At 41.0% G+C, this 15248-nt stretch overlaps 1 protein-coding gene and 1 non-coding gene across 2 annotated transcripts; both read left to right on the plus strand.

The window, feature by feature from the left end:
- Window positions 1–2212, plus strand: LOC132625352 (transcription factor PRE3-like). Its single transcript, XM_060340128.1, has 2 exons — window positions 1–783; window positions 1806–2212. Exons 1-2 carry the CDS (start codon window positions 655–657, stop codon window positions 1953–1955), a joined length of 279 nt encoding a protein of 92 aa, XP_060196111.1. The 5' UTR covers window positions 1–654; the 3' UTR covers window positions 1956–2212.
- On the plus strand, window positions 1607–1710 carry LOC132618564 (U6 spliceosomal RNA). Its single transcript, XR_009574170.1, has one exon. It is a non-coding gene; the product is annotated as a U6 spliceosomal RNA (small nuclear RNA).
- Window positions 2213–15248: the final 13036 nt, after the last annotated feature.

Consider the following 15248-nt stretch of genomic DNA (forward strand, 5'->3'; position numbering starts at 1 on the left):
CAAGAAAAATATGACAATACAGTAGGAAAAAAAAAAGAGTGAAATAAAAATGAGGTTTATTGAGTAACATTTCTTGGAAAAGACATCCCATATGTCATGAAATTATTTTCCACTTCTAGTCGAGAGGAGATAGTTAGTGCATTTCTTTGCTGATATCATGAAATAGCTTCATCTATTTCTGAAAAAATATATATACTCAATAGCAGTGCGTAGATGTAATAAAATAACATGGTACTACGTGTATTCTCTGACACACTCACGTACACTCAACACAGATTAAGAGAGAACACATGCGTAGAGAAATTGCTAGCTTTCTTAAGCCCATTTTAGTTCAACCTCAAAAAAAAAAAAAAAAAAAAAAAAAAAGATTAACAATAAAAAGATCACAGCATAGAAGGGCAAATCTCTAGAAATTAACTTGATTCTTCTCTCTCCGAAAACCCTATTTAAAGACAAGCTAAGCACTCTCCTTTCTTCCATGCAATTGTCTTCACCACTAGTGTTTTTGTGCACTAATTACTTTTCTCCCTCTTCAAAGCACCACTTTAATTTCACACTCTCCATAGCAACACACTTCTCATTTGTCCATTATATATAATTTTGTCTCTAGTTTATTAGTTCATCTACAAACATATAATAAAAGTATTTGAAAAGATGTCTAGCAGAAGGTCAAGATCATCAAGACATTCAGGAGGATCAAGGATAAGTGAGGACCAAATCAATGATCTTGTTTCAAAGTTGCAACAACTTCTTCCTGAACTCAGGAATAGGTCCTCCGACAAGGTAATTAATTTCATTTAATTTCTCTCGTCTACTCAAATTGAAACTCCAAAAGGGGAACACACGATTTAGAATTTTCACTAAAAGGTTCAAAAAAAAAAAATTATGATAAGTTGGATAATACCAATGGAGCTTGAACATATGACCTTATACCAAGTTTCATGAGTTTCTTCATTAACCAGTTGGCTTAGAGACATTCTTTAATTTGTGCCAAGAAAAGTATAAACACAGACATATATGTATGTGTGCATGTAATGTTCATATCTAACGAGTAATTATATATATATATATAATTAGCGGTACAATGAGGATGAACCCTAAAATGAGTGGAATCATCTATCTTTGTGATTTTGTTATTCTAGAAAACGAGAAGAAGCGAAAAAAAGTAGTAAAAGAAATCATTGAAATTAAACATAGTATCTGTGAGAATTAATCTTAATTTCTTGTGATTTCCTCTTATAATTAGTATAATAAAACATTTCAGTTAAAATGTAGTGGTTCCTAATATGTCATCTATGAAGCAAATCGGTCGACTTAGTACCAAATTTGTGTCGGAAGATGACTACACCAAAATAAAGCTTTGCCAATGACATGCTTTAAGTTGTAAAGTTTTACCTCTGTCCTTGGATCGCAACGTTTGAAAGTTGTCTCAATAAATATTAATTTTTTAAATATGTAGTGGTTCCTAAGACTTATTTGGTCTTAGCTTCCTGATTTTTGAACACTGGAATGTACATAGGATTCTCTTTTGTCCCTTGATGATTTATTGGACTTACTAAACTTATTAATCTGAATAGTATACACTTGTTTGCTTCATAGTTCCTATCTGAACTATTGTTCCTATCTGATAAAATTAGAACGATAAAGAGAAGATTAACACGACTCATGTGCAAGAATGATACATACATTTGAGAAATTGTCCATTTCGTTATCTTTTTTTTTTTTTTTTTTTTTTTTTTTTTTGTTTTTTCGTAAATCCGAACTACTCTTATTTTATAAATTTATCTCTGTTTCATTTGGAGCAGGTTTCAGCTGCTAGGGTGTTGCAAGATACATGCAATTACATAAGAAGCCTGCATAGAGAAGTTGATGATCTGAGTGACAGATTATCTGAACTATTGGAAACATCAGACACTACTCAAGCAGCTCTAATTAGAAGCCTACTTATGCAATAGTTTCTCATGTTGTATTTTTTTTTTTTAAAATTTCTTTCCCCACTTGCTTCAGCAGTTACCATTTTGTTTCTTGGGTTAATTTTCCTCAATTAGAATTTCCATTTAATTATTGACTGCTAGAAAAGAGAATTTTCACGATGTTTTTTTTAAAGCTTCATGGGCTCTAGCTAAGCCCCACAATGTTTATTTCTCTGTCGTTAGAAAATATATTTTGCACTCGTTTAGCAGCATTCGTCGTCTGAATATTGGAACAGTAACGAGAAAAATGCCCCAACTTAAGGAAGTACCAGAAAGTGTTTGTTTAGTTTAAGATTGTATGTACGTAATATAAAAAGAATAAATAATGGGGGCATTTTGATTATATTCAATGTTCTGAAAGAGACAATGTTAACGATCTCTGAACAAACTCATGTCTAGGGGTGTTAAATGTGCGGGTTGAGTTGAATTTGCGCGGGTCAAAATAGATTGAGTTAATAAATGAGCGGGTCATTACTGGCTTGAAATGCGTTGAACTGAAATGGGCTGAAAACTAGGTCATAATCAATTTAGGCAGGTATGATTTCGTGATCTAATTTTGTCACCCCTACTCGTATCCCTACTTATGAGCACTTTAGTAGTTGATCCGCCCAAACTTGAACAAATTGAGCAGCTCCTGAGCCCAAACTTGAACAAATTGAGCAGCTCCTGAGTTCGGGGGCGAATTTTATCACCCCTATCTATTCATGTTTATTGCGATATAATATCTTGATATTATTTGATATTATTTGGTAGCATAGTTGTAGGGAGATAATTATCATATATTAGTTAGTTTCCTTGTTTCACTAATTACCATATATTAGTTAGTTTTCTTGTTTCACTAGGATCTTAGTTTCCTTGTTTCACTAGGGTTCAAGATTGTATCCTATATATATTCTCTTTTGGTGAATGAATGGAACAAGTCAAGATTGTGTAGTTTCTACATGGTATCAGGCCACACGTTTTTTTTTCTCTTCATCGTAAATTTTCATGGCCGGTGCTGCTGTCGGTCAGCACTTTACTTCCGATCAATGGAAGGCTAGCACGGGATTTTTTGGTAATGCTACAATTCCCGAAAATCGCTTGAATGGTAAGTTTGATGTTTTTTCTTGGATTATTGACACTGGTGCTACTCATCATGTTACCGGTGAGAAATCTTGGTTGTTTGATGTCCATACTGTTGATTGTCCTGTTGGTTTGCCTAATGGTGAAAAGGTGCTTGCTTCTTTGGAAGGTTCCGTTCGACTGTCAGATAAAATCACCTTACATCATGTCCTTTATGTGCCTTATTTACGTTGCAACTTACTCTCCGTCCCCCAACTTACTGATAATTTACATACTATTGTCTCTTTTAATTCTTATATGTGTGCAATTCAGGACCCACTGAAGGAGCTGATTGGAACGGGAGTTAGGAGGGACGGACTATACTATTTTAGCAAACCGGACGTGATGCAACATGTGTCTACTGTCGTGACAACGTCCGCATTGGAATTGTGGCATCGACGATTGAGGCATCCTTCCGAGAGAGTAGTTAAGTTGCTTCCTCATGTCAGTAGTGATAAGAGTAGTTTAGCAAAAGATTGTGAAGTGTGTTTACGTGCTAAGCATCCTAGAGACAAATTTCCTTTAAGTGATAATAATGCATCTAGAATATTTGAGAAAATACATTGTGATTTATGGGGCCCATATTGTCATGTTTCGTCGTGTGGAGCTCGTTATTTTTTAACAATTGTTGATGATTTTTCCCGAGCTGTTTGGATTTACTTGTTGGTTGATAAAACAGAAGTGTTTCCGATGTTTATGGCTTTTGTTGCTATGATTGATCGACAATTTAATCAAATAATTAAAGTTGTACAAAGTGATAATGATACCGAATTTAATTGTTTGATCGATTGTTTTTCCGTCACTGGTATTTTGTTTCAAACCTCTTGTGTGGGTACTCCGCAACAAAATGGGAGGGTAGAGAGGAAGCATAAACATGTGTTGAATGTTGCGAGGGCTATAAGATTTCAGGCCAATTTGCCTATTTTTTCTGGGGTGAATGTGTTCTTGCTGCATCTCATCTCATAAATCGTACCCCCACACCCAAATTGGAAAATAAAACACATTTTGAAATTTTATTCAATAAACCTCCTTTTGATGCTATTCGTACTTTTGGGTGTTTGTGCTTGGCTCATAATAAAAAAACTCAGGGTGACAAATTTGCTAGTCGGAGCAGAAAGTGTTTGTTTGTGGGATATCCATTTGGTAAGAAGGGGTGGCGGTTGTTTGATCTTGATACGAAGGAATTTTTGTCTCTCGTGATGTAAAGTTTGTGGAGGATGTGTTTCCTTTTGCTTGTCCGGAAGATGTTAATATTTCGTCTAGTTTTTTTGATGAGGGTGCTGAAATTGATCGTGATTTTTTGGTGTACGGGGATGAATTAGGGGGCGAAGTTGATAGTTCGGAGGCTGCCGAGCAGCAGCCGCAAACCACTGCCCAACCAGCGCCTGCTGGCAGCCAGGCCGAGCTGCAGCCAGCGGCCACTGTCCAGCCCGCTGGGAACCCAGCGCCAGCTGGCAGCGAGGCTGAGCGGCTGCCAATAGCCACTGCACAGCCCGCTGGGAACCCAGCGCCCGCTGGCGGCGAGGGGGGGGGGGGGCAGCAACACCATACCTCAGTCACGAATGTGGAAGGTGGCTTGGGGCGTGGTTTTCGGGAGAAATTTCCCTCTGTTGTGCTTCGTGATTATGTGACACACTGAATTTTTACTAATAGTCCGTCCCCTAAAACTCCTGTTAACAATCAATCCTCAGGTACTTGATACGCTAAAATTACACCTGTTAATGGCGTAAAGCGGACGTTGTCAAATATAGTAACCCAACAAGGTTGGGGTCGAATCGCACAGGGAATATGGAGAGAGAAGAGTACTAATCGTATACGATACTAGTCTTTAAAGGCTTTAATCCTATTCCTGATAGTTTGAAATAGTTGTTGAATAATGTAATTAAGTATTTTGACTGAAATTGTATTTAATGCGAAATAGAGACTAAGGTTGTGTTCCCCAATTTGATTAGATCTTATGCTTCAGGTTTCAATGTGATATACTTCTAATGGTTGTTCTATGAATATGCACTTGGTCTCTTAAGGAGTTCTTAATGTTTTCCAACAGTTAAGTCGTATTTCCTCTTTATGATTCTTCCGAATGTAAAAGAGTTGCAATCGAAGAATGACCAATAATGCCAATTTAGACTTGTTCTCATCCCTAAGTTAGTCTATTAAACGAGGGTTAACGCCTCGAGTCATTGTCATTCAATCTTACCAATACTAACTTTCTTTCCCAAGAAAAGTTAATATAATGGCTTAGGATAATGCTTGCAATCATCACCCAACGCTAAATCACAAAAACTGAATGAATACCAACAACCATTATGCATATATCAATAATAGAAACCCATTCACATAATATCCATCATGGGACTCACAACCTTAGCTTTAAAATTAGCTACTCATAATCTTGACTAACAAAGAAAGCTTAAAAGTTGACATAATGTACTTACAATGCAATTACAAGGTGGAATGGAAGTGAAGTAGTTGCCTTAAATGCTCCAAAAACTTCTAATATGAAAAACCTAGAGTTTATGCTCTCAACAATAAATCTGGCTCCTGAATTAAAACCCTACATTAAGTATTTATAGAGCCAAAAATCGTGCCAAGTTTCTGGACAAAAATTCCCTTACGCGGCATCGTTACGGACCGTAACTCAGGTTACGGTCTGTCCTTCATTTCGTCATTTGTCCGCTTGTTGTTACGGCCACCATGCGACGGACCGTAACCTGTGTTACGGCCCGTCCTTCTGAAGCGTAACTTGTGACATTTACTTGGCAACTCTCTGGAATTTTGGCTGATGCTACGGTGAGATGTTACGGACCGTAACACCACATCGTAACACTGATGTTTCCAATGAAAACTTTCTGGAAATTTGGCTCTTGTTACGGTTCAATGCTACGGACCGTAACATGAGTTACAGACCGTAACATGAGTTACGGACCGTCATTTAGCTCCAATTTGTCCGTTTTTCAGTCTTTATCTCATTTCCGATTCTTAGTTAACCAACCCTATAAAACACAAAAATAACATAAGAAACAATGTAAAAACACTTAAAAACAAGCAACACTTCTAGTTACAAAGACATAAAATGTGCCGAAATTCACGGCACATCAACACCCCAACTTCAGCTTTTGCTTGTCCTCATGCAACTACAATAAGATTCACTACTAACACACGACATCTTAGCAAAATAAGAATGACTACGGTGGTTTTGGCATGTGTTTCTAGCACAGACCCTTCAATCCAAGAAAAATATTAAGGCTCTTATCCATCTCCTATTTGTGACACAAGACGCACATTTCAGAAAAATTTCAATTCACTATGCAACCTCAATTGATGACACAATCATAGTACGGGGGTCTCTATGCACATGAATTTCAACTTCCGGAAAGCCAGTTACTTTGAAACCTACAATCCTTACGCCCTCACATAGACCAACGAATGTCGCAACACACATTTACAACATAAATGGGACAGAAGACTAAAGAGACAGAAGAACACTCACACTCACAAAGAAATTTGCATACCATGCGTGCACATACCATAGGCTTGCCTTTATTTTCCATGCCTTCAACTTTTTGGGCTTGTAACATTAGCTTAGGGACGGGTAGGATGAATATTTGGATATCGGTGACTCACCCTCCTCGATACTTCTTTTTGACTTCATTCACCATTCTTCCTATCATTTCCGACCTTCCATCTTCAGCGTGGATTTATTTAGAGCTTATATACCTATATATCTATTTTTTTTATATGTATATATATATATTTTTTTTATATGTATATATATATATATATATATATGTATATATATATATATCTACGCTGAATTATGCCCCTTAATATTCGCGATCACCCCCGATAGGCCTTTTAGCTTCATTTTTCGCATTTTTCACTTGTCACCCCCAACTTAGGCTTTTAGCCTCATTTGCCATTCTTCAGTGTCAAGGAAGGACTTGGTGCCAAATGGGTTTATTCACAGAAGGGAAAGAGGTTAGTTCACGGTTAATCGAAGAAAAAGTCTATAGGCTCAAAATGGGAGACTAGGGATCATTTTCTGTACGGGCTAGGCTCACTTAAGATAAACAGGCTTTGGGGTTAATATAAAGAAAGCCTAAGATCACTTCACAATAAAAATCTCCTTAGAATTCACGCACGACCAACCGGGAAAGTTCTAGATTACAAGCATCATATGCAAATAGAAACTAAGAACTCACAACACAATGGCATAAGGATTGTTTAAATACTTTGACTTCATTTCCGTTTGAAGATTTCACATGCATGAACACCCTTTCTTTGCAATGTCATTAAAAGAACCATACATGTCAATATCAACAACTCATTCTTGATGTACATCACAAATTATTTTTCGGAGGGATATCATTGAACTGTAAAAACCACTTTTATCTATGCTAGAAACACGGACCACCACCACTTAAGTCATCATTACTTTACTTCTATATTAAACATCCTAAACATGACAGGTTCAACATACACATAACATTCTTCGGGAATAGAACACATAGCAAAGAATAGCCGAAGAAAGTCCTAACACATACTTAATAATAAAAACACTACCAACAAAAACACAAACAATAACAGTTGTCCAAAACACATGCTTACTATCACAAATATCCACCAAAAACAAAAACAATAAAAACAATATCCAGTATACCAAAACAACAATCCCAATCAAACAATAGCAATTACCCACACCCCCAACTTAAAATCATGCATTGCCCTCAAGGCATCAATATAATGCATCGAAAGAACGGAGGGCCTCCCTGGAGCGCACTAGGCGCTCGGATTTGTAGCAGCATCACGAGGTGGAGCAGTGGTGGTGTCAGGTTGGCAAACAATGGAATTCCCAGTCACAGTGGGTAGGGGAGAAGCATGGTGAGCCGGCTCAATGGGATGGGTTGAGCTAGAAGTAGCTCCTGCGGTGTCAGAACTCAGCCGGGACTCTTGGCGGATCTTCTTCAAAGTACGCCGCTCCTCCTCCTCATTCTGTGGGTGCAAATCAGCAAATGGATCAAGGCTCTGGAGAATGGGCTCGAGGTTTTCATCATCTGGCGAGGCTCTCCTGCGCTTCCCTTTGGCCAAAGTGGGGATATCCTCTTCCAACTCCTCGTCGTGCTCTTCATCAACCATGTCCTCGATGTCATCATCCCCTAGTAGGCTCTGAACCGGCTGGTATAGGCTCTGTACCAACTCCGTGTGTACTTTAGGAAGCTGGTCCGTCGCCACAGCCACTTCCTAGGCCTTCAATTTCTGTACATCATCCTTGACAGACCGCAACTCACTTCGAATAGCGCCCAACTCCATAGCAGGGTGTGTCCTGGTCAGCTCAGTCATTCTGTTCTCAATACCATCTATCTGAGAGTGGATCCGTAGGTGGTCATCAGCCAGCTGTTCTTTGATTGGCCGCAACGCAGCATCAACGACTCTTTTAGTGTACAATTTCAGCTCAGTCATGAGCTGTTTGACCTGCCTATCTGTGCGATCTTCTTGCAGGACCACTGCCCCAAAATTCTCCCGATTGAACATTATTTTTCTTGCAAGCTCGGGTGGGACTCCCGGTATTATCTGAGCCGGTGCTGGGCTCGCTCCAATCGATGAGGTAGGACCAACCGAAGTAGGTGCGGCTGGAGCTGGCATGAGCTGTGTAGCATGAGCAGCCGGTGGAGCCTCAGAATCTGTGGGCTGACCCGCAGCAGCTTCCTCAGCACCCATGATAGCCAAGGGAATAACATCTGATCCCGTTGGCCCCTCCGGGACCTCAGAAGACGATGCAGATGGCATTGAACCCTGGTTTAACACATCATCCTTCCCCTTTGTGATGTCATAAATACTTATGGCGATCACACTGTGATCGATATGGGGGAGGGGTTCTAGTTCTGCACGCACGCATAATAGCGTAAGCAGACATGGATGAATGAGGGAAGTGGCCGGCTGAGTGGCTCTCTCTCGGAGATCTGCTGCTATCAGTCGTCCGAAGTTGATCTTATACCTCGGCATAATGGAAGCTACAAGAACAGCCCTGTCTGGAGTCAAAACATTATCTGGCTGGGTTAGACGGATGCGAAATAGAACAATCTGCCACCAAAACTTTACCTCTGGCGTGAGGGTGTTTTTCCAAATTCGCGTGGTGGCTGTCAACTTTGGCACCATGGCCCATTCGGGATCTGCTGTTCGTGCAATAACTGAAGACACCCATTTTCGGACGGAGATTGTATCTTTCTGTTCAATTTTGTATACAAACTCCCCTTCTTCCGCTGCTGTAGGCTCTATATAATCCTCCCCGAATAGTATTCTATTGATAGCCATCGGAGAGATGTCTATCTTCTTTTTCCGCATTATTACCTTGGTCATTGTCGGCACTTGACTTGCGCGCTACCCCTTTTTTAGTGCTTTGAATACAGCAGCCCGGTACGAAGCGTAGAATTCCCGAACAAGAACCGGGATGTAAGACCCCACAGAGTTTTTTAGAAACTCTAACTTATGGAAGCGGATAGTGTCACGAATGCCTGGATAACCATCGAGATCGTCGAAACTGACGGTCCTCTCCTCGAAAATACTCCGCCTTGGGTCCTGCCCCTCATTCTTTACCAGCTCACACCCCTTGTTGTACAAATCTTCAGATCCCTCCATAGAAAACCGGAGGTCCTGCTCATACATAGCCTGCATTCGAATGTCAGTTTCTCTCCTTTCCTGCTCGCGCTCTTGTTCGCGCTCCTCCGCAGTAGGCTGTCTAATGGATGGTTGAGGTCGGTGTGGTGGGGTGACAGCCTACCTGGGTTCACTCTGGCTCGACGAACTCGACGAACTCGACTCCTCAGCCGAGGAGGAACTTTCTGATGGTGGGTCTGGCCGGCTGGGTGCGATTGGTGGGGCTGACCTGCTAGGTGCGACTGGCCGCTTTGTAGTCCTGGCGTCCTTGATTAGATTGTCGTCACGCAGCCTTGAGGTTACTTTGCTGGCAGCACGACCTTTTCCTTTTTCCGCAACCTTACGTGAAACCTTCTTTACTTGCCGTGGTTTACCCATACCTGTGTAAGGTAAAGTTAGATATAATACACGAGACGCTATTAAATTACACAGTGTATTGGTTCAAATTATGGCTTCAATTAGCTCAGGCACCGTAACACAGTCGACGGACCGTCATACGCGTTACGGTCCGTAACATTGAATCGTAACACGACCAAAATTTCCAGAAGGTTTACTGGAAATTTGAGAGGTGTTACGGTATGATGTTACGGACCGTCACTCGAGTTACGGTCCGTAACACCTCACCGTAACGTCTCTCAAATTTCCAGAAAGTTTTCATGGAAGTTATCGGTGTTACAGTACGATATTACGGTCCGTAACACAGAATGACGGGCAACAGATTAACAAATAAATGGCTTGGCCAAATTTTCTCATTTTAAGCACGAGGCCAAGATTTTCGACTTAATGCTCCATGGGTATGTTGTAAAACAATATTTTATCCCCTCACATGCCTCGGATTACTCAGACTTCACCCGGTTTTACCAAAGTTTTCATTGGGGACTTTTATCGAACAGTTGGTGGGCAAACCGATTTAGTAATTCACGAATGAAGCTTTCAATCGGACTGCCCTCCAATTCAGTGGGAAACAATGTGCTTGTGCCCACGAATCTTTCAAATAGCACACATACCAATCCCAACCCCCAACCATTGTCAAATCCCGCATAATTTATCAATGGGAATTGAAACTCATTCAAGATAATCGATGTACTGATTCAACACATATCATAAGAATTTACTCATGAATATCATATCAATCGTGTCGATAGTTAAAAGAAGAGAGTCAAGACATGTAATACCTGATTGTTGGCGATTGCTGGGATGAAACTCAAACTTAAAGCAGTGATTTTGATAAGAAAATAACAATGAGATTGAGAGAAATATGGAGGAGAATGGGAGATGAAGAGAGGAGGATGTGAAGAAGAGAAGAGGGAAAGTATGGGGAGAGGGAGTTAAAAAGTTTTAAGGCACCGGTTATAATTTTGTAACCGTCGGTTCATGTATTTAAACATGCTCGACGGTTACGTTCCCTGTTACTGACCGTAACATGGGATACGAACCGTATCACGTGTTACGGTCAACCAAACGACACCGTTTCCCATTTTCATTAATGATCTGGCATTATAGCCTACGGACCGTAACTCATGGTACGGTCCGTATTACCTGGCGTAACGGGTGCGAAATTTCCTGTGAATGTCCAGAATTTTTTACCAAGTTACGGTCCTGTGTTACGGACCGTAACACGTGTGACGGTCCGTAACTCAGACCGTATCATTCTTTCTTCATCCTTCAGTGATTTCTGATTTTTCTTTTCGCTTGTTACGCTCCAAGATACGAGCCGTAACATGAGTTACGGGCCGTAACGTGGAACGTCTCGTCTGGGAAAAACTCTGCAGTTATTTGGCCTCTTCAGTTCTCAAAATCCTACCACATTAGCACATCAAAAACACAAAAGAACATAAGGAAAATACAAAATTTAAACTACTTACAAAGCGGTAAATGCGGGTTGCCTCCCACACAGCGCTTGGTTTAACGTCACAGCTCGACGTGATACCTCATTTTCGAGTTCAGGAACCGTATTTCAAATGATACCTATCAACGACCTTACCATCATCAATACACTAATGGTAATGCTTCACTCTTTGTGCATTCACCTTAAAAGTCCGAGTGCCATCAAGTAGCACAAGGCAGCATGGTCAGTGTGAACCACTACCTTAGCACCCAACAAATAAGCTCGGAACTTTTCAAAGGCATAAACAATAGCAAGTAGTTCCTGCTCCGTTACTGTATAGTTCAATTGAGCTCCATTCAGTGTTTTGCTGGCGTAGTAAATTTGGGTGCAGGATCTTGTTTAACCGCTGACCAAGCACAGCACCAATTGCAAGACCACTGGCGTCACACATTAATTCAAAGGGCAACGACCAATCCGGGGACACAACAATAGGTGCGGAGGTTAACTTCAGCTTCAACTCGTCGAAAGCCTTAATGCACTTCTTATCAAAATTGAATTTGGACTCTTTTCCCAAGAGTTTGCACATTGGGTTTGCAATTTTGGAGAAGTCTTTGATAAACCTCCTATAGAATCCGGCGTGTCCCAAGAAACTCCGAACTCCTTTTACTGAAATGGGTGGAGAGAGTTGTGAAATCACATCGATTTTGGCTTGGTCAACCTCAATCCCTCTTTCTGAAATCTTATGGCCAAGGACAATTCCCTCCTTTACCATAAAATGACATTTTTCCCAGTTGAGAACGAGGTTTATTTCCTCACATCTTTGCAGCACCCGATCAAGATGGTCTAAACATTCATCGAATGAATCTCCCACCACAGAGAAGTCATCCATGACTACTTCAAGAAAGTTTTCAACCATGTCGGAAAATATGGACATCATGCATCGTTGGAAAGTAGCCGGGGCATTGCAAAGACCAAATGGCATCCGGCTGAAAGCGAATGTCTCATAGGGACAAGTGAAAGTAGTCTTTTCTTGGTCTTCCAATGCAATGTTGATCTGGTTGTATCCTGAGTACCCATCCAAGAAACAATAATAAGACTTTCCAGCTAGCCGATCAAGCATTTGATGAATAAAAGGCATAGGGAAATGATCTTTGCAAGATGCCGTGTTCAGCTTCCGGTAATCCATACACACTCTCCAACCGGTGACAGTTCTTGTCGGAATCAACTCATTTTTTGAGTTAGGGACAACAGTGATGCCCCCTTTCTTTGGCACACATTGGACTGGACTTACCCATGGACTGTTGGCAATCGGGTAAACTACCCCAGCATCTAGCCACTTAATAATCTCTTTCTTTATCACCTCTTGCATCGGTGGATTCAATCTTCGCTGATGCTCAACACTTGGTGAACTTTCCTCCTCCAACTGAATTCGGTGCTCACAAATTCCGGAAGGAATCCCTAGATGTCTGCAATAGTCTAACCCAAAGCTCTTAAATTCTTCCTCACGACTGCGATGAGTCTTTGAATTTGGCCCTCATTCAGAAGTGATGACACAATAACTGGAGAGTAGTATTTGCTCCAAGAAACACATATTTAAGATGGGATGGAAGTTGCTTGAGTTTCAACTTCGGTGGCTCAATAATTGATGGTTTTGCTGGAGGAGTTGTTCGTTTCTCTAAATCAAGAGACAATTTCTTGGGCTCATAAGAGTAAGACCCCAGACTGGTGAGTGAATTCACTGTCACAATATATCCCTCCATTTGTTCGGCATCAAAATTCACCAAGACGGCCAATAATGCTTCACTCAAGCATTCTTCCTCCATTTTAAATTCCACTACTTCATCCACCTCATCAACAGAGTTTATGGCTGAAATACTTTGATAAGGACTAGGTAATTTCATGCCTTTGCTAGCGTGAAAAGTCACCTCCTCATCGTTTACCCGGAACTTGATCTCGTGCTTCTCAGAATCCATAAGAGCCCTCCCTGTCGCAAGGAAAGGTCTTCCCAAAATGATAGGAATTTCCTGATCAATCGCACAATCAAGAATAACGAAATCTGCCGGCAGTAGGAATTTCCCGATTTGAACCAGCACATCATCAACTACCCCCACTGGCCTTTTTATCGATTCGTCAGCCATCTGCAACCTCATGGTAGTTGGCCTTGGCATCGCTAGCCCCGATCTCTTGAAAATTTCCAGGGGTATCAGATTTATGCTCGCCCCGTTATCACACAAAGCCCTGGCGAAATCCTGCTGCCCTATGGTGCATGGAATTGTGAATGCTCCAGGATCTTCCCTCTTTTGCACTGTGGTCTTGGAAAGAATAGCACTAACGCGGTGAGTGATACCCACAGTGTCGTGTTTCAATGGCTTCTTTTTCTTCGTTAAAAGATCCTTCAAATATTTAGCAAAGCCAGGAATTTCTTGGACAGCGTCCTTGAAAGGAATGTTCATTGTCAACTGCTTGAGTTGATCATAAAATCGCAAGCACTTCTCATCTTCTGTTTTTCTCACTAGCCTTTGAGGAAAATGCGATGAAGATTTAAACAATTGGCTCAAAGGGCGAAGAGCGCCAAAATATTTTGCCTTCCCCCCGTCCTGTTTTTCTCCTTGTGCCTTGAGATTTTCAAGATTATGCTCCTCTTCAGCTACAATAGGGACTTCCTCCTCTGCTTCTTCCTCTACAATAGCATCAGGTACATCAGGCTGCGCTTCTTCTTCAACAGTTGGCTCAAGATCAAACACCTTTTTATTAGCACTTTGAAGTATTTTTCCACTTCTGGTGCTAATAGCAGCTGCATGCTCCACAGTGTTTACTCCACTACCTTTTGGATTTAGAACTGTATCACTTGTAGTTGTCCCCGTTGAGGAGTATGCACTTCTCGGGAACGGTCTCTGAATTGTGCTTCAAGCTTCTGAATGGAAGCGGAATAAGATAGTTGGACCTGAGACATTCCCTTGATTGTGCTCTCTGTTCTGTCTTGATTCATTAGCATTTTCTGCATCATACTTTTCAGTTCCTCAGAATCATTAGACGTGTTGCCAGCAGAGTTGCTAGCTGAATTATCTCTCCACTGTTGGGAATTTGATGCTTGCCCCCTAGGAGGGATGTAGGGGTTCGAGCTCTTGTTGCCATAATTATAGTTATTGTAATTCCCTTGATTTGGATTGCCCTGATCATTTATTCCATAATTGTTCCCTTGAAATTGTTGTTGAGGCTTTTGCCATGGGTGATTACCGGGACCTTAATAATTTTGCTTTTGATAGCCCCCTTGCGAGTTGTTGACATAATCCGCATCTTCATATTGTGGCTGCCCGTCTAGATAAGCTTCTTCAGAGACTTGGTACATTCCGGGAGCATGAGGTGGCATCTCCTCGATAACATTCACACCTCTGGCGTCTTTCTCCGTAAGCCTCTTTAATAATAGATTCACGGTGGTTTGCCATTGAGCAAAAGCATGATCTCGCTCATGATTTTCTTTGGCCACTGCGGCAGCAGAGGGACTACCATATGACAGGATTTCACAATCACTAGAATGCCAAGCTTGGTTGTGGGTAGTAAACTTGTCGAGCAACCTGGTGATGTTGATAATTGATTTGTCTATGAAGCATCCCCCAGCTGCAGTGTTGACAACAATTTGATTCATGGTATCTAACCCCTTGTAGAATTTCTCGGTGAGGATAGCATCCGGA

Source organism: Lycium barbarum, chromosome 1 (genome assembly GCF_019175385.1).
Source record: "Lycium barbarum isolate Lr01 chromosome 1, ASM1917538v2, whole genome shotgun sequence".
NCBI lineage: Eukaryota > Viridiplantae > Streptophyta > Magnoliopsida > Solanales > Solanaceae > Lycium > Lycium barbarum.